At 61.5% G+C, this 16,212-nt stretch overlaps 7 protein-coding genes across 8 annotated transcripts in view; 4 read left to right on the top strand and 3 right to left on the bottom strand.

Moving 5' to 3' along the window:
• Positions 1 to 2: 2 nt before the first annotated feature.
• On the bottom strand, positions 3 to 2,624 carry CHLRE_12g494950v5 (uncharacterized protein). Its single transcript, XM_001700503.2, has 3 exons — positions 2,437 to 2,624; positions 1,085 to 1,231; positions 3 to 728 (listed from the first exon to the last, which is right to left on the bottom strand). Exons 2-3 carry the CDS (start codon positions 1,132 to 1,134, stop codon positions 359 to 361), a joined length of 420 nt encoding a protein of 139 aa, XP_001700555.1. The 5' UTR covers positions 1,135 to 1,231; positions 2,437 to 2,624; the 3' UTR covers positions 3 to 358.
• A 46-nt stretch (positions 2,625 to 2,670) lies between these two features.
• On the bottom strand, positions 2,671 to 7,524 carry CHLRE_12g494900v5 (uncharacterized protein). The gene is made up of 10 exons (XM_001700504.2): positions 7,063 to 7,524; positions 6,737 to 6,806; positions 6,192 to 6,270; positions 5,416 to 5,478; positions 5,129 to 5,214; positions 4,823 to 4,898; positions 4,321 to 4,512; positions 4,004 to 4,077; positions 3,730 to 3,787; positions 2,671 to 3,530 (listed from the first exon to the last, which is right to left on the bottom strand). The coding sequence occupies exons 1-10, from the start codon at positions 7,214 to 7,216 to the stop codon at positions 3,459 to 3,461; spliced, it is 924 nt and encodes a 307-aa protein (XP_001700556.1). The 5' UTR covers positions 7,217 to 7,524; the 3' UTR covers positions 2,671 to 3,458.
• Positions 7,525 to 7,615: 91 nt separating this feature from the next.
• CHLRE_12g494850v5 (uncharacterized protein) lies at positions 7,616 to 10,498 on the top strand. The gene is made up of 7 exons (XM_001700474.2): positions 7,616 to 7,677; positions 7,815 to 7,849; positions 7,967 to 8,047; positions 8,195 to 8,458; positions 9,033 to 9,176; positions 9,711 to 9,785; positions 10,017 to 10,498. The coding sequence occupies exons 1-7, from the start codon at positions 7,623 to 7,625 to the stop codon at positions 10,155 to 10,157; spliced, it is 795 nt and encodes a 264-aa protein (XP_001700526.1). The 5' UTR covers positions 7,616 to 7,622; the 3' UTR covers positions 10,158 to 10,498.
• A 46-nt stretch (positions 10,499 to 10,544) lies between these two features.
• CHLRE_12g494800v5 (uncharacterized protein) lies at positions 10,545 to 11,900 on the top strand. Its single transcript, XM_043067982.1, has 6 exons — positions 10,545 to 10,812; positions 10,880 to 10,956; positions 11,026 to 11,140; positions 11,225 to 11,377; positions 11,483 to 11,605; positions 11,872 to 11,900. The coding sequence occupies exons 1-6, from the start codon at positions 10,711 to 10,713 to the stop codon at positions 11,881 to 11,883; spliced, it is 582 nt and encodes a 193-aa protein (XP_042917981.1). The 5' UTR covers positions 10,545 to 10,710; the 3' UTR covers positions 11,884 to 11,900.
• A 2-nt stretch (positions 11,901 to 11,902) lies between these two features.
• On the bottom strand, positions 11,903 to 13,893 carry CHLRE_12g494750v5 (uncharacterized protein). Its single transcript, XM_001700505.2, has 3 exons — positions 13,780 to 13,893; positions 13,493 to 13,665; positions 11,903 to 13,387 (listed from the first exon to the last, which is right to left on the bottom strand). Exons 1-3 carry the CDS (start codon positions 13,844 to 13,846, stop codon positions 13,127 to 13,129), a joined length of 501 nt encoding a protein of 166 aa, XP_001700557.1. The 5' UTR covers positions 13,847 to 13,893; the 3' UTR covers positions 11,903 to 13,126.
• A 91-nt stretch (positions 13,894 to 13,984) lies between these two features.
• CHLRE_12g493404v5 (uncharacterized protein) overlaps positions 13,985 to 16,212 on the top strand; it is a 14,786-nt gene continuing 12,558 nt past the window's right edge. The window contains exon 1 of the mRNA XM_043067956.1: positions 13,985 to 14,260. The gene's annotated coding sequence lies outside the window, so the exon portion shown is untranslated. The remainder of the gene's footprint in view (positions 14,261 to 16,212) is intronic.
• CHLRE_12g493854v5 (uncharacterized protein) lies at positions 13,985 to 16,212 on the top strand. Of its 2 annotated transcripts, none has more exons than XM_043067965.1 (3): positions 13,985 to 14,260; positions 15,550 to 15,684; positions 16,152 to 16,212. In XM_043067965.1, the coding sequence occupies exons 1-3, from the start codon at positions 14,191 to 14,193 to the stop codon at positions 16,163 to 16,165; spliced, it is 219 nt and encodes a 72-aa protein (XP_042917978.1). In that variant the 5' UTR covers positions 13,985 to 14,190; the 3' UTR covers positions 16,166 to 16,212. Both variants share the same exon structure in this region, with proteins under 2 accessions (XP_042917978.1, XP_042917979.1).

Genomic DNA, 16,212 nt, shown 5'->3' with positions numbered 1-16,212 from the left:
TTTACCGTATTTATGTTACAAGCAAGCAAGGGCCGTAGCCCGTGTCAGCACCATGCATTCTTCCACTCCATGTTCGCATGGTAGAGTTCTTCGTCTCCTTCCTGAATGTTCTTGCATTCTTATGTCCAGCATCTTCATCACGCGTCCCCAGCTCGAGCCCTATCTAAACTGCAAACTGTCAAACGAACAAGCACCAACCCAAAACAAATGCAAACACAAACTGCAATATGTGCGCATGAAGCGCTATGTACAAACGTGCAAGTGGATGCGATGGGACAGGTGAAGGGGTGTGCACACGCGCATATCGGCGCATGCCACTACCGTATCTTTACCGCCGCCAAGCACGCACAAGCTATCTTCACCACTGAACGCCACGACCAATGCTGCTGCCGCTTGCGTACAGCGGGCTCCAGGACCAGTCGACCTGACGCGGTGCGAGCGGGGCCGCCGCCACGGGAAAGGGCTGCAGGGGCGGCTGGGGATGCAGGCGGATCCCATAGCTACCCAGGGCCGCCGCCAGCAGGCACGGGGCCGGGTCAAACGCGCCGAAGGGGTCGTAAAGCCCTTGACGAGACGCCGGCACGACGGGCGCGGCGGGCTTGGGGTTGAAGTCAATGGTCTCGGGAAGCTTGGGTGTCGCGTAGGGGCTGGGTGAGCCCACAACGGGGCTGAAGGCGCGGGAGGTGCGCGAGCTCCCGCCGGCGAAGGCGGTGTCGCGCTGCGGCCACCTGTGGCAGCAAGAACGTGAAGGGGGAGTTGCGGTCAGCGACAGGCCCATCGCAGCGATGACTTTTGCATGTCTCATGGCCACGCCAATCTTATGGTGCTCCAATTCCCGCCCGACAAGGCTGCCTAGGAGCGAGCAAGATGTTGACAGGAGCATTCAACCAAAGGGTGGTTGCGGTCAAACTCATCCCCTGCCTCTGGGGCCGCCTATTTCAGCATCTAGACATCTTGAATGGCCCCAGACGAGCGGCCAAACACCCGATTACGAAGCGCGACGCAGGTCGCCGGTCCATCGCGAATGACGACACCCGTCGCCGCGTGCACCCCTGCTTTGGCCCTGCCCCGCGTTCGCACTCACCAGTCAATGCGGGCGTCACCGGTCATGTTGAGCGAAGAACGAGAAGCCATCGTGAATGTAGACAGCGAATGAAAAGTTTCGAGGGGGTCTTTTGATGTGAACGAGTAGGCGCTAATGAAGCTTGTATGTTTGGAAAACGGCTGTAGGCTGTTCATAACACGAGCAAGAAAGGACAGAGCGGGGCTTTGTATGGGAAGTTCGCCAGGAAGGGTACGGCGAGTGCAAACTGTCACTGACTCGTGCCCGTAGCGCGCGATACTGACCGCGCGAAAACTTGCAAGACCCGCTGCGCGGCTTGCATGCGGGCATTGCTCTTATCATATGCAATAGCCAGTGGCGTTCCGGGCGAGCTGGCTCGGGTCGGGCGCCGAGTTCCCAAGAAAGAGTAAATGTAGCATTTGAATGGCGGGCGCCAGCGGTTTGCCGCTGCCGTGTCAGCTTCGCGCAAGCGCGGGCGCGCCGCTTGCACTGCTATCGATGGCTGGCCCACCGCCTGCACAGACGCCACACGGTTTGAGGCAGGCCCGACGCGGGACATGCCCAAACTTCCCAGCCTTCCCCACGGACCACCAACGGTCGCCGCTCCTGTCGTGTCCTTACATCCCACTCGTATGTATGTTTGCCTACTCGCGCGGCAGCCCCGGCTCTTGGCACTGCGCGTCTGCGCGACCGGTGGGCCAGGGTTTTTGGGGGCAGGCCGCCCGAAATAGCTGGGCATCCCCACGTTGCTGTCCCAGTCCGAACCTGGCAGCCCTGGCCTTTGGGCGTCGTGGTCCGGCAGCTAAAGCATGCACAAATCCTCACGCTCTGCTTGTCATGTAATGACTAGCACCTGAATTTTAAGGGTACATCCTAAGGCCGTTGGGTGGCCGAAGGCCGCGCGGCGCCACACCGCCACAGGCAGGGGTGCCTTGGCCACAGGCATCGCTGTCGGCGGTGCTGCTACTTGTGAAACCGCCGCCCTTGCGGCGGCCTTGCGGCCGCGGTCTCTGAGGGGGGCCCTGCCACATCCTTCGCGCTGGATCCAGCAGGCGGGGTGGTCCTCCCCTGGAATCCATGGTCATGTCGGGGGCGCCCCTGATGGTGGGGTCTGCGGGCTGGGCTGCACGTGGGGTGTGCAGTGCCTTGGTGTCTCCACGATTGGCGCTGCGGTGATGGAAGTCCCAGGGCTTGCATCTTCGTGGAGCGGCAAGGAACGGGCCCCAATGCAGGCCCTCGGGCGAGAAAGATTGGGCATTCTCACCGGGGACCCATTATCCCATTCTCGCCACGTGGGGCTGCATACGGTCCCGATCTGGATGCCGTAGGCAAGGAAACGCTTCGGGCCCTTCTCGCCAGCAGCGGCGGCCTACCCTGGGCGATGTAAGCCCTGGATTGAACATACCGTAATGGCTAAATTGCTGAGGTGATTTATCACATCGCCGTTGCTCATTGGTTTGAGGACTTTGCTTCTAGGTTGCATGCATGTGAGGCACGTGGTGTGACGCAAAGCCCCCAGAAAGGTGTGATACGGACAGGCAGTCAATTGACACAAAACTCGCTACAAACCAAGGGGTTCTGAGGGCAGTTTTAGGGGGTAAACGGTGGGGGAGGTCGAGGTTTTGGGACATGGGGTTTGGAGGTTCAGTAGGACCCCCCCCCACCATCACGCTCTGCAGCTCTGCACAAGCCGCGATCAATGCCGCAGACCATACGTGCTCGCGGCCGGGACCGAACACAGTTACTTACTTCCGCAAGCCATGCATCACAGGCACCACATCAACTGCAACTGTTAGTACTGCACCCGAGCCTCACACCGGGCGCTGCCATGCATCCACGCCACATGACATCCACACGTGCGAATACATCCGCAGCAGACCTGGCCGGAACTTGAGCATGCCCCACAGCGCCAGAGCACACAACCCGAACAACCACCCGTAGCCTCTGACAGTGGGCCGAATCCGTGTGCGCATCGGCCGCGTCCTGACTCCACACATAGTAGTCAGGCGTGCCCACAGCTCCCACAGGTCTAGCAGCTGTCAGGGCAGAGGTCCTGTTATCACCCAAATCCACGGCAAGCTGCCACCGACGTCCACCACAGGCAACGGTCCCAACGCACGCATCGGCCTTGCAACTCCCGCTGCGTCTTACGTGCGGCTGCTCCACATCGACACCAGTAGCAGTTCTCTTCGGCACAGGAACACATTGCTTTGCCCTCTTTACTTCCCGTCCTTATTCTCTACCCACAACTAGCAGCTTTCGCGTCGCTCGCAGTACCATCGCCGCCGCCATGGCACCCGCCACCGCCATCGCCGTACCCGACGCCGCCACATAAGCCAGCCGAGCTCCCCTCCCCCCTAGCCCCACTATGCAAGCCCATCACCAGCTCCGGCTGTTACAAGAAGTAGTCTGGCGCGGCGCGTTTGGACTGAATGCCGCGCACCTCCTGCGGTGCCGCCTCGAACACCTACAAGGAGACATGAGGAGGGAAGAGGGTGCGGATTGCGAAGTTCAACGCGAGTGCCGCTTGGCATGCGGTCGAGCCGCATGCTTGTATCAGATGGGAGGGCGGTGGCGTGTAAGACCTGCTCAGGCGCTGGCTCCTCGCAAGCGTGCACGTGCGGCCCAGTATGCATGCATGCGGGGCGTGTTGCTACTGAGCGCACCTTGTAGTTCTTGCTGAGGTGCTCATCCACCTCCATGATCGCCGCCACGTTGCCGCACCTGCAGCGCAACATGGGCGCACAACACAGTGCTGTGTGCACGCGGAGAGACAGGCATAGGCGTCCACCCGGCGCCCACCCGCGCCGACAGAGCGCCTTTGCGGTTGCTTCCCAGTTGCAAGTTGCACCCAGTTGCGGCCACAGCGCCGCTCCCACACCGACCCGTCTCCCCTTCCGCCGCCTCTCCCTCTCCCCCCTGTGCGCCCTGCAGCCTCACCGGTAGCAGTAGTTGGGCGCCGACCACACCGTCACCAGCTTGTCGCTGAACATGGTCTTGTAGCCGTCCATCACCTGTTGACGCGACGCACGTGGTGTTAGGGTACGACTCAATGCATTCGCGGGCAAAAACCTTGTTTCAGCTCCTGCCACACATACACAGCACGTACGGCAGCACACACGCATCCCACAGCGCGACCCAAGACACCGACGCTCCCCGACGGTCTCACCACCCCATCCCGCCCATTCCCCTACCTCTCACGCCCCCACCCGCGCCCCTGCGCCTGCGACACACACCCCTCCCCCCCTCCTCCGTACCAGCTGGTGTGCGCGGCAGATGAGATCGATCTTGTTGGCCTCGGTGAAGGCGCGGCACACGTCCGCGCCGAACAGGAAGCCGGCGCCGCGCGGCGACAGGCCCCAGCCCTCAATGTCCTCGGGGTCGGACCACAGCAAATCGCACATGGCGCCGTCGTGCGGCACCTCCTGCTTGCGGTCAATGGTGCGGATCTGGCGGCAGGCAGGCAGGCAGGCAGGCAGGGTCGGCAGGGGGCGAGAGGAGGGGCGGGGCGAAGCCAGAGCCATTGAGTCCCCAGGTGGATAGGCTGAAGCGGCCAATTCACGGCCGGAGCTGGCCGTGACTTGCGCGCCAAGCTATGCAATGCGTGCATGTGGCCCATGCCGCTACACAGGGCCACACAAGGGCCGCAAGCACCTCAATCGCCACAGGCGCCAAGCCTGAGCGCGTGACCCGAGCCCCTGAGCCCACCGCCCCACACAACCCCACGCCTGCGCCTGCCCGCCTGCAGTCCGCTCCCACCTGGTCCAGAGTGGAGATGGTGGGTGAAAGGCCACCATGCACCGCAAAGATCGAGTTGTCGATCACCGCTGACAAGCTGCATCCAGGCAAAAAAGGCAGGGACTTGGAAGGAAGGTAAGACGGGCACAAGGGCACGCCACGACGCCACGTTCCGGAGCCCATCCGCCAACGTGGTAAAACGCTTTCCCATGGTCACCGCTCCACGCCCACCAGCCCGCCATCTTCCCTCAGCTCCTCGCTTCCCTCCCTGTCCCCCGCCTCTCGGCACGCTCCCCCGCTATCTCTGCCGCCTCCCCCCCCCCCCACCTGAGGTAGTCGAACACGTCCGTGCAGTACCGCCACACATTCACGCTGCCGTACTTCCGGAGGCACTCGTCGTAGAAGCCATACACCTGCGCATGTGCGTATGTACGCGTCATTGTAGAAGGGGGTTCAAGCGACGTGGGCGCCTAGCGGTCACCACAAGCTGCGTGCATCAGTCACACAGCGACGTCTCCATAAGCCAACACGCCGCTGGGCTACATGCCAAGTGGCCTTGCCGTCCGTGCGCTCGTGCCCCATGCGCCCACCCACCCGCCCGCTTGCCCACCCACCTGTGTGATCTGCCTGCTCTCGTGGTTGCCGCGTATGAGCGTGATGCGGTCTGGGTATCGGACCTGTGCGCGTGTGCGGCCGGCAGTAGTGGGCAGGCCGGCAGTCGGAAGCTGCGGTGTGCGTCGGACGCCATCACCATCAGCCCCTGTGTGCTTGGATCGAATACCTGGCTGCCGTGCCCTCATGCCTGCACGCCCGCACACCACCCCTCTGCACCAGTTGCCGCCCGTGCCGCTGCTGGAAGACCGCTGCTGGTGCTGAGATGGCTGGACAGGGTCGTCAGTCGGCGCCCGTGCCGCAGGATCTGATCTACCGGCCCTCCCCCTATGCCCTTTGGCCCCGCGCCTTGCATGCATTGGTCGGCTCCGCGCGCAGGGCTGGCTGAGCCCACGTGTGCGAGGACCCGTTCCCTGGCCTCGGGACCCTTGCCGCTGTTGAGCAGCCGCGCGCCCTTTCTCCCCTCGAGCCCACTACCCAATTTCCCATTCATTCCACCCTCCCGCCCCCCTCCTCTCGGCACGCGCCCCCTCTCCCCCAGCCCTGCCCTGCCCCCCTCCCTCTCTCCACGCGCCCCCTCTCCCCCACGCGCCCCCTCTCCCCCACGCGCCCCCTCTCCCCACGCGCCCCCTCTCCCCCACGCGCCCCCTCTCCCCCACGCGCCCCCTCTCCCCCACGCGCCCCCTCTCTCCACGCGCCCCCTCTCCCCCACGCGCCCCCTCTCCCCCACGCGCCCCCTCTCCCCCAGCCCTGCCCCCCTCCCTCTCTCCCCCCCCACCTTGAGCGCCAGTAGCAGCAGGAAGGTCTCCACGCTGTAGAAGCCGCGGTCCACGAAGTCGCCCATGAACAGGTAGTTGCTGTATACGGGTGTGGGGGTGGTGCGGGGAGAGGAAGAGCAGGGATGCAGGGAAAGCACACAGGGTTGGGGGTTGGGAGGACGTGGGGAGGTCGGAGTCCGTTGGCATGGGCGGCACCCATCTACGCCCGCCTCCATTGGCATGTGCGCCTGCATGGCCAGCACATGTCACACTGGCATACCGGCGCCCATGTATGCGGCCCACCACCCAAGCCTGTTGCCGCGCCCGCACGCCGCCGTAGCCCGCCCACTGCAACGGCGAGAGCCGCCAGCGGCTCAGCGCACATCTACACACGGACCATGCCGCACTCCCTTGCAACTGAGCCACCTCTGCGTCCTGCGCCGCCCACACACAATCCGCCACAGCTCCCTGGCCTGCCCGCCCTGCCAACGCGCGCCCCGAGCCCTGCGCCCATCGTGCCGCCACCCCACTCCCCTGCTGCTGCTGCTGCTGCCGCCCGGCTTACGTCATGGGGCAGTCGCCTCCGACCTGGAACAGCTCCATAAGGTCATAGAACTGACCGTGGATGTCGCCGCCTGTGGGGGACAGCCGAGATCCCAGGCGCAGGGGCAGGCGCTCAGGTGCCTGCCAGCAGCGGCCGCATTCGTGCCCTGCCCGAGTCGAACCTTGCCCCCCGCCCAGTCGGCGCGACGCAGCCCCCCGCCCGGCCGCGCCGGCTACTAAGGCGAATGCACGAGTCCCCGCCAAGACGTCGGGCTGCCATGCTCGGGGCTGCTGGTGTCGGCCCAGGTTTTCGGCGCGCGGGAAGAGACATGCGCCCGCTGGACTCACATACGGTGACGGGGGCGTCGACGCGCTGTACATTGCTCTCCTCCACTAAAATCTCAAGAGCCTTTTGGCATAGCGTCTTAACGTCGGACTCCTTGAGCGGCTCGCATTTCTTCAGCTGCTCAATCCACCGGTCCAGCTCGCTGCTTCCCGCCATGACAACGCTTCACAAGGCCCGCCTGGGCCCGCTGCTCGAATGTCTTGGCCGTCCGAGGTCTGGCACACTCGTTGTGCCGACCGGGCGGCCAGTCCCGGCCGCGGGAGTCCACGCCGCTGATGTCGAGTGACAGTTGATATCAATGCCCTTTTATCAACGAAACAATCAATGGGGCAGCTATTACGTTGCGAGCGACGCAGTTTGCAGTCAAGATTGCTTTCGTAGTATCGCGATTATAGTAGTTTGTCACGGTTGCGAAGGTGTATGTGTTGTAAGCGACGCAAGACAATGTTGAGCTTGCTTGGAGTGACTCCGACTGAAGTCGCGACTGGTTGCGATTGGCCCCCAATCGCGCAGCCCTAAAAAGTTGGTCTCTGCCTCAAGTTGCTTTACTTTACCAGCAAAAATGCAGGCCCAGCTTCAGTCTCGCCAGACCGCTCGCGCGGGCGCTTTCCGCTCGGGTAAGCTCCGCTACGAAACCTTACCTGAAGCCGTGTAGGTGCTTAATTTATACACGCTGAGCTTGTAATAGGAAAGTAAAGATGAAAACGTGCGTGAACTTGCTTGACGGCGTGCCCATCACCACTCTCTTCCCCAGGTGCTCGCCCGGTCGCCCGCCGGACCGCTGTCAAGGTGAGGCATCTTATGGTATTCTGGGATCGAAGGGGCGGCGGCTGCGGTCTCAGCGCGCTCGACTTGGCAGGGCTATCCTTGCTTATCAATGCGTCGCCTTGGTCGCTGGTCGTTCAGGTGGATGCGACCCTGAAGGTCATGATTGCGGGCGCCCCTGCTGCCGGCAAGGGCACCCAGTGCGCCAAGATTGTCGACAAGGTGTGCTCGGCGTAAGGGGGTCGTGCTGCGGGCATCGGCATGTTACACACCAACGTGAAAACGCGTATGTCGCACGCGTATGTCGGCCTTGCCCCATAACCAACGCTCTTGTATGCGTGCACGCCGTGTCCGGCCTTCGGCACGTAGTACAAGCTGGTACACATCTCCGTGGGCGACATCCTGCGTGACGAGGTGAAGAACGGCACCCCCGCCGGCAAGAAGGCTAAGGACTTCATGGACCGCGGCGTGCTGGTTCCCGATGAGGTGGTCGTGGAGATGGTGAAGCTGCGTCTGGCGGAGGACGACGTGAAGCAGCGCGGCTGGCTGCTGGACGGCTACCCCCGCAGCGCCTCGCAGGCGGAGGCCATTGAGAAGGAGGGCATCCGCCCCGACGTCTTCCTGCTCATCAATGTGCGTGGCAATTTGGGTGGGCGAGGGGGTTTGTGCATTGGACAGGGAACTCGGGCACTCAGCACTGTTCAGGGAGCAGCTTGTGGCGGGTTGGGACAGAGAAAACGGAACACAGGAAAGCAGGGCAGGGGCTTTTACCAGGCTGATATACGGCTGCGCTCTGCGGCCGGAAAGCCATTGAGAGTGCGGAAGCCAGTTCTCGGATGGAGCTATCAGCCACCGCTGTGCAGAAGGGCCGCGACTTGCCTGCCTGGGCCATTGTTGTGCAGTAAAGCTCTCGAATGAAGGCGTACATCCGAGGAAGGTGGCGTGGGGCCGCAGCCCGTTGTGCCCGCTTACATGCAATGGCGCAGCAGCAGTCAGCAAAGCTCGTGCTTACTCAGGACGTGCACAGCGCAAGCAAGGTTTCCTGTGAAATGCTGGTCCATCCGGCGGGTCACCGCAATCAAGATGCACTCACCGCCACGTGTGCATTGCCCTGTCCTTTCGTTTGCAGCTGCGCATCCAGCCCCACCTGCGCCCTGGTTTCACGCCGCGCCCTGAAATGCCCTCCTCACTTTGCACACGAACGCAGGTTCCCGATGAGCTGCTGGTGGAGCGCGTGGTGGGCCGCCGCCTGGACCCCCAGACCGGCGCCATCTACCACCTTAAGTACAGCCCGCCCCCGGCTGACATCGTGTCCCGCCTCATCCAGCGCAGCGATGACACCGAGGACAAGGTGAGGCGGCCTGTGCTGGGGTTTGAGCTGTGGGGATTTGGAATCTGTAGAATGTGTGTGTGCAGGGTCATTGGGTTGGTGTAATAATAAAGGTAATGGAGCAACACATGATGTGCGTACGGTGGTGTACGCGTGTTCGCAGTACCGATATGTGACTTGGTGGGTGGTGAGGGCTCGGGACCACGTATCAAGTTCCTCGCAGCTACTTAGAACATGCATGAAGGTTCATCACAGCCACCTGCGCGACTGGGTGCGGCTTTAGGGGCAATAGTTATACTGCCGCTCGACATTACGACGCCGGACAGCTGCCTGAAGGGATGGGGACGTACCGCTACGTCAACGTATTGACCGTCGGCATTCTAGCTCAAGCCACGTAGCTGCCTGAGCCGACAGGCCTAACACGGCGCTAATACTTCAAGTTGCAGTATCACTGGTATCTAAAAGACTCATCTAACAGACTCGCCCAGAGCACGCGACGTTCATGCCCTGACATGCGCTCCCTCCCGTCTGCCGTACCATCCCGTCTCGCTTCAGTGCCGCGTGCGTGTGGCTACCCACAACGCCAACGTGGACGCCGTGGTTGGCTACTACAAGGACGTCAAGGTCGACGTGAGTGTTCCGCAGTCCGTGCCGCCTCAGCTGTTGTGTTGTCAGGCTACTTTATCTGGGGCAGTGCACAACCCCTTACAGGCTCGCAAAGGGCCACAAACCGGTACACGACCCAAGAAAGTACTTTGCTTAGATTTTGCTTGCATGTGCCATACCTCCCATCACCCGCCTCTGCCGCGCCAGACCATAACCCTGCCATGCTTCGCTTCCTGACCTCCTCCCGCTTCACAGATCGACGGCACGCAGTCCATGCAGGACGTGTTCGAGGCCATCTGCACCGCCCTGGACGAGACCGTTGCCAAGTCCGACCCCCTTGAGCAGTACTGCAAGGACGAGCCCGCTGCTGACGAGTGCCGCGTGTACAACGACTAAACGTCTAGCGCGCACCTTCGGTGTGTTGTTGAAGCTGTGATTATGTACGTTTGTGGCGGGCTGGGCTGCTGGGGTACCAACGTCTCAGCTACTTCATGGGTCCAGGTACATCCTGCCACAAAGCTGCAGTAAGCTTTGGTGAGCGTGATGTACCGTTGGTAGGGTTGCGATGCTGTGTTGCGTGCGTGCATGAAGAACGAGAAGGCACCGGTGCAACCCTCTAAAGCGTGCAAGGTTGGGAGTTTGCCAGGTGACGGCGCTTTATGTCATGGCCTGTTTTTGTGCTGCGAGGGTCGTGCGTAGGAGCGCTGTAATTCGTGGGCTGTAAGCGATAAGATGGCTCAACCGCATCTTCGAAAGGGAAGGGGCTGGGGAAGGGGTGGAAGACGGCATGTGGACCAGTGGGCTGGCATGGCAGCGTCGCCCTCGCAACATCGCGAAGGTTTGACGCGCTACAACTTAAATCGAATAATTACCTTTATCCAAACGCACATAAGACGTTGTAGACCTACGAGGCTAAGCTTTCGCTGGTCACAGGCTCGCGCTAGACGAAATGATACCCCCGCTGTCGTCTCTCGTCCGCTATGACAATCCTGTCCTAGTTAGCACAAGCAAGGATAAGGGAAAGGGCGCCAAAGGCACGCCGGGCAAGAAGGTTAGCGGGAATTATTGCACTTCGAGAACCGCCAAACAGCGCCAGCTGACTTTGGTTCACTATGCAGGGAGCACTACCGCCTGTGGAGCAGAAGCCAGGGCTAACGCAAACCGAGGACATTCTAAACTCTATTCTGCCCCCAAGGTAAGCCGCGCCATGTTGCGGAAAAGCTGCCGGGATGTGCCCTAACGCTCGAATTCAATCTGGACATAGGGAATGGACTGAGGATGGCCAGCTGTGGGTCCAGTACGTGTCCAGCACTCCGGCAACCCGCCTGGATGTTATCAACCTGCAAGAGAAACTCGACCAGCAGCTCCAGCAGCGCCAGGTACGCAGTCGCTGGGGAAATTGCAGGGTTTGGCCGTTGGCTGAAGCAGAGGCTGATGGGGTGCGGTCTCGGCTCTGGCTGCAGGCGCGTGAGACGGGCATCTGCCCCATCCGCGAGGAGCTCTACGCGCAGACGTTTGATGAGCTCATCCGCCAGGTGACCATCAACTGCGCTGAGCGCGGTCTGCTGCTACTGCGTGTACGCGACGAGATGCGCATGACCATTGCCGCGTACCAGGTGAGGGGGCGTAGTGGGACGGTGGTGCGCCGTGTCGTAGCAGCAATGCCGCGATCTGGCTCTTTTGACTCGTGCTCTTTTGACTCGTGCTCTACTCCCGTGCAGACCCTGTACGAGAGCGCAGTGGCGTTCGGCATTCGGAAAGCACTGCAGACGGAGCAGGGAAAGAGCGAGATGGAGTCGCGGATCACGCAGTTGGAGGGGGATGTCAAGGACCTGGAGCGGCAGGTGCGGACTGGGCCATAGTAGGGGTGCAGAGCCGTAATGGGGGCAGCCCATCTCAAGCGACTTCGTCGATTTGCTTATCCCAACCGGATCTCTCAAGTGCCAAGCAGCGTGCCGTGATCTGTCTTGTTATGGCGATGTCTGGGGTTTGGCGTTGTGGCCGCGTCGCCCATGCTGGGCACTATGATGTATCCACCGTACACCCATGCGGTGAAGGCCGCACACGCTCGCCGGGGTACGTGTCCCCTTGCAGCGCCTCGGCTTTGCAGCTGGGGTTGTGACAAAACGCACGCCCCGCCCCCCTTGCCGTTCAAAACATCACAGGTGCAAGAGTGGAAGTTCAAGTGCGAGGCCATTGAGAAGCGTGAGAGTGAGCGGCGCGAGGTGGAGGCCAAGAAGCACAAGGACGAGGTGGCCTACCTGGAGAACTACGCCAAGCAGCTGAAGCAGCAGCTGGAGACGTTCCTGGTGCCCGCCAAGAAGGGCGCCCCGGGGGCGCCGGCCGCTGCAACCTAACACCCTGGCGCAGCCGGATCTGCACATTGCGTTTGAGGCTGCGAAAGTGTATGCGAATGGCGGCCGGTAGCAGGTTTGGCAGTGCGGGATAGGGGTGTTCGATGGCCGTTACCGTACTACATGGTGCACCCGTGCCGCTGGCCCCCAAGCCATGAAGGTGCAAGTGAATCTAATCAAGTAGGCGGCTGGTGTGCTCTCATAGACGTGTGCGGAAAGGCCCTGCAGATCCAAAAGCGGGTGCTGGACGACAGGCATGGCCTGCAAGGATATCGACGTGCGTTGCGGAACTAATGCGTACGTAGGCCACAGCGGAAAGCGGAGTGGGCTTGCAGGCGGCAAGGATACTGGTATACTGATATGGCTGGCGATTCCCTTGCCTCTTGGAACTTCTGACGGGATACAAACCTGGCGGTTGGTTTCATGTAGCGCAAGCGCAAGGGGCGTGACCGCAACATGACTGTACTCTTTGACCATTTACACGTAGCGTGAGCAGAACGCATACGCAACCTTCCGACCTCGACTTAACGTCGTCTCATGCCCGCACAACAGGCTGTGTAACACGCTGGGGACACAGCTGAACCCCGTTATACCTATCCATGCTGCAGCCCGTTCAGCATGCATGTATCTGTGGCGACAGCCGGGCCATGCCCACTGCCACTGTCTCTACTCCGGCTGCCTAACCACGCCTCTCCTGACCCTGGAACCATCTACCTCCAGCTTTTACCTCAAATTGAGGTGCAAAAGCACGGCTCCGAGCGCGTCCATCAGCTTCCACCATAGACGTTTGGCAAAGAGGTAAAAACGCCAAGCCGTCATCGTCCTGCTCGCCGGCCGACCCAACCCGCTCATACAGCTCCAAGCCTCCGTTACCCCCAGCGCTGCCGGGCGTTCCCCCGCTCCCTCCACCCTTTCAGCAACATTTGCTGCTCCTGCTCCTGCAGCCGCTCCTGCTCCAGCGCAATGCCAGGCCAGAGCCACAGCCTCCTGCTCTGCGAAAGCCCAGGGCGCTCACGCCTTCACCAGCTTCTGGTACCGGGCGAAGTCTGGGCTGTCAGCAGCAGGCTTGTACAGGCCAGCCGCCATCAGCACGGTCTTCTTCCAGCGAGCGCAACGAGCCTTCTTGCGCGCGGCGGTGTTCTCATGAAGGATGCCCTTCACGACCGCCTTGTCAATCTCCGTGTAAGCCTCCGAAATCAGCTTCTCCAGGTTCTTCACCTCCTCCTCAGTCTTGGAGGGAGCAGCGACCAGCGTCTCAGCAAGCTTGACAACCTGTGTTTCAGCAAGCGAGTGAAAGGTTGTGGCATGCACCTCGCTAGGGCCGCAAGCCAAGCCCCCAATTTCCCAATTATTCAACCCATATTTCCAGCAACGCACCTTCTTCACGCGGGTGGCGCAGGCCGACTTGTGCGACTTGTTATAGACGCGGCGCTCCTCGCTCAGCAGGGCACGCTTCACCGGGCTGGGCATCTTCTTCTTCTGGGCATCCTTGCCCTCAGCAGCCATGACCACCAGCGCGCCACGCTCCACGGCCGGGCGGCTCACCGGCGCTGCACAGACACAAGGAGGAGCGCAGCCACCACAAATTGTCAGTCTCGGCGCGCCAGAACTCCTCTTAAAAGCCGCTTCATGCCGAAATGTCCGTTTCTTATGCTAGAACGCACCGAAGGTGGGCTTCGCCGGCTGGAAGGCGCGGACAGCGGAGGCTGCACGGAGCATGGTCGACTGCATTTTTAAGGGTCTAGGCTGAACCTATGAAAAAGGCGCCTACGAATACTAACGCCGCTACAACTGAATGAAATGTGGGGTGCGACCGGCCTAGACTTCTCAGAGGATGGAAGCACGTCCCATTCCCGCGTGCCAGGCGCAGGTACAGGCTCTGCTGCTTAAATACCCTGATACAGCGATATTTAATACGTATGCATGTTGAACGTTGGGTTGAATGTGGGACCCGGTCTTTGGCTGGGGTCCGCCCTCCCGCACGTTGGGGATGTCGCAAATGGTGCCTGCGCCTGAGAAGCCCCCGAGGAAAGCTCGGCCTCAGCCCAAGCTTACGCGAAAGGAAAGCCCCCACGATGTCAAGCACTTCTTCTGCCGAGCGACTCACGCCCCCAAACAGCACGGGTTCACTACAGCCCTCCACGGGTGCGACATGCCCCCACGGTATTACTAGGGCCATTCGTGGCTCTCGCCAACGCCGCGTCCCCACACGCCGAAGCAATGTGTTGAGTTCACGCCTAGGACAGACGACCACTCAGGACGGTGTGTGAGGGCTAGCGCTAAGACAGGATCAACCTACCTAGCTCCTCATCACACCACAGACCTAGGCCGGACGGCTGTCAGAGTGTGGAGGACAGCATCAACCTGTCCTCCATACTCTGGGTGCTGGGACTGTCCCCTCTGTAACATCCGCATGCATACTCTGATACACACGCTGCAGCACACACACTCCCAGTCCCTCGCTGTCGCTATCCAGGCACTGCCATCAATCCGGGTCAATCCAGAGACGGCCTGCTCAGCGCATGGCCATGGCGGTGATGAGGCGGTATGTTTGCTGCAGCACAAACGTCGCGGCCAGACCGTTCTGAAGTCGGGGCAGACGAGAACGGCATGATCTCGCGACCCTTGAACGTCCACATCCTGGTACTCGAAGCACCTGTTTGCAAGAGGCACGCCTAGTGTGCTGACCTGGTTTGGCGGCGTGTTCGTGCGTGTGTGCCTGCGTTGGTCGTGCGCCTGAGCTGATTCCCGTGAAGTCGCTGGTCTGCTTTGTTGCTGGGTCAGAACGCGCGGCCGCTTGGATCGGCGTGCGTGCGTGGCGGTCGGGTAGCAGCTGGGCAGGCTCATGCGGAAGTCGGGCAGGCTCATGCTGATTGGGCCAAGAATGCAGCCATCATGGAAAGTTGGATTCGGCTGCAGGGTAACCCTCCGTCGCCCATGGCATCGTTACAGACGTGCAACACAATGAACCTACACCTGCACAGCACACAGGTCTCGCTGTTGCGCGCCCTGACCGCTCAAGGAGGAAATGACGAAGAGCTTTAATTGATGTGTGCACACCATGCGTGCCGCTTCGGGGAGATGCCCATGGGAACAAGATGGGTTGAGCCCACGCCACGTCTCTAGTCTGAGCCCACAAGCGTCTACCTCACCTTCCGGACACCCGTACAGGCACGGCCTGCCATGTGTCAAGGTGTGTCCCGCTGCCAGGCAGCCAGCAATTACGGTAACCAAACAGCAGGAAATCCTTACTGCTGCGGCCTACCACATACTGTGCGGTGCTATGCTCGCCAGCTAAAGACCCGAACTAGACACCGGCCTGCCTCAAGCTGCGCGCCGGCGCCGCTTCTTGGGCGGCGCCGCGCTGTCCTCCTCCAGGTGGCCTTGCTCGCCCCCTCCGCTACGCACATGCACGCCGCAACTGCTGGGCCCAGGGCCGCTGCCGCCAGGCCCTGTGCCGCTGCTGCTCCTGCTGCTGCTGCTGCTGCTGCTGCTGCTGCTGCTGCTGCTGCTGCTGCTGCTGCTGCTGCTGCTGCTGCTGCTGCTGCTACTGCTGCTGCTCGCTGCTGGTGGGGCCAGGCCCTCAGGCTGCTGGGGAGGGAGTCAATCGTAACGTGTTGCACGCGGTAGTGTGTGCAGCTAGCTAGGTTCGGCGGCACCCATGAAAAAATAGATAAATGGCGGTCCTAGGACAGCTCCGACTAACCCCCAACTAACTCGTGTACGGCACCCCAACCCTCCTCAGCCGTACAGGCGTCTGCGTGGGAGTCGGAAGCTGCGCGAGTGTGGGCAGGTAGTTGTACGGCGGGTCGGCTCGGAAGCTACCTGACTGATTCCTGATAGACTGGCCTACTATGCAGCGGCTTACTCCAATGTTACTTGAAATGTGCTCGCACGTTCACCCGTGCAAAACTCGGCCGGCACCGGCCTGTCCCTGGCCAGTTTCCCAGGCATCGCCCGAAATGCCGACATGCCGCTCCCTAAACTGCCCCAAACTCTGCACGCTGCGCTGCACCCATTGCGCCGCGCACCGCAGGACAGAAGCGCTAGGAATGAGGGAGGGAGGGAGGGAGGGAGGGAGGACAGACCGTGGAGAT

This window comes from Chlamydomonas reinhardtii, chromosome 12, assembly GCF_000002595.2.
Source record: "Chlamydomonas reinhardtii strain CC-503 cw92 mt+ chromosome 12, whole genome shotgun sequence".
NCBI classification, from domain to species: Eukaryota; Viridiplantae; Chlorophyta; class Chlorophyceae; order Chlamydomonadales; family Chlamydomonadaceae; genus Chlamydomonas; species Chlamydomonas reinhardtii.
This window is presented reverse-complemented; position numbering and strand designations above follow the sequence as displayed.

Coding starts and splice junctions, on each gene's coding strand:
- CHLRE_12g494950v5 (XM_001700503.2), bottom strand. CDS start 1,134: ATGGCTTCTCGTTCTTCGCTCAACATGACCGGTGACGCCCGCATTGAC. Junction 729..1,084: donor GGTGACGCCCGCATTGACTG/GTGAGTGCGAAC, acceptor TTGCTGCCACAG/GTGGCCGCAGCGCGACACCG.
- CHLRE_12g494800v5 (XM_043067982.1), top strand. CDS start 10,711: ATGATACCCCCGCTGTCGTCTCTCGTCCGCTATGACAATCCTGTCCTA. Junction 10,957..11,025: donor AACTCTATTCTGCCCCCAAG/GTAAGCCGCGCC, acceptor ATCTGGACATAG/GGAATGGACTGAGGATGGCC. Junction 11,378..11,482: donor TGACCATTGCCGCGTACCAG/GTGAGGGGGCGT, acceptor ACTCCCGTGCAG/ACCCTGTACGAGAGCGCAGT.
- CHLRE_12g494850v5 (XM_001700474.2), top strand. CDS start 7,623: ATGCAGGCCCAGCTTCAGTCTCGCCAGACCGCTCGCGCGGGCGCTTTC. Junction 7,678..7,814: donor CGCGGGCGCTTTCCGCTCGG/GTAAGCTCCGCT, acceptor TCTCTTCCCCAG/GTGCTCGCCCGGTCGCCCGC. Junction 8,459..9,032: donor ACGTCTTCCTGCTCATCAAT/GTGCGTGGCAAT, acceptor ACACGAACGCAG/GTTCCCGATGAGCTGCTGGT.
- CHLRE_12g494900v5 (XM_001700504.2), bottom strand. CDS start 7,216: ATGGCGGGAAGCAGCGAGCTGGACCGGTGGATTGAGCAGCTGAAGAAA. Junction 4,513..4,822: donor CCATCTCCACTCTGGACCAG/GTGGGAGCGGAC, acceptor GCCTGCCGCCAG/ATCCGCACCATTGACCGCAA. Junction 3,531..3,729: donor ACCTCAGCAAGAACTACAAG/GTGCGCTCAGTA, acceptor GTCTCCTTGTAG/GTGTTCGAGGCGGCACCGCA.
- CHLRE_12g493854v5 (XM_043067965.1), top strand. CDS start 14,191: ATGTCAAGCACTTCTTCTGCCGAGCGACTCACGCCCCCAAACAGCACG. Junction 14,261..15,549: donor TTCACTACAGCCCTCCACGG/GTGCGACATGCC, acceptor TGCTGGGCCCAG/GGCCGCTGCCGCCAGGCCCT.
- CHLRE_12g494750v5 (XM_001700505.2), bottom strand. CDS start 13,846: ATGCAGTCGACCATGCTCCGTGCAGCCTCCGCTGTCCGCGCCTTCCAG. Junction 13,666..13,779: donor GCCGGCGAAGCCCACCTTCG/GTGCGTTCTAGC, acceptor GTGTCTGTGCAG/CGCCGGTGAGCCGCCCGGCC. Junction 13,388..13,492: donor GCGCCACCCGCGTGAAGAAG/GTGCGTTGCTGG, acceptor GCTGAAACACAG/GTTGTCAAGCTTGCTGAGAC.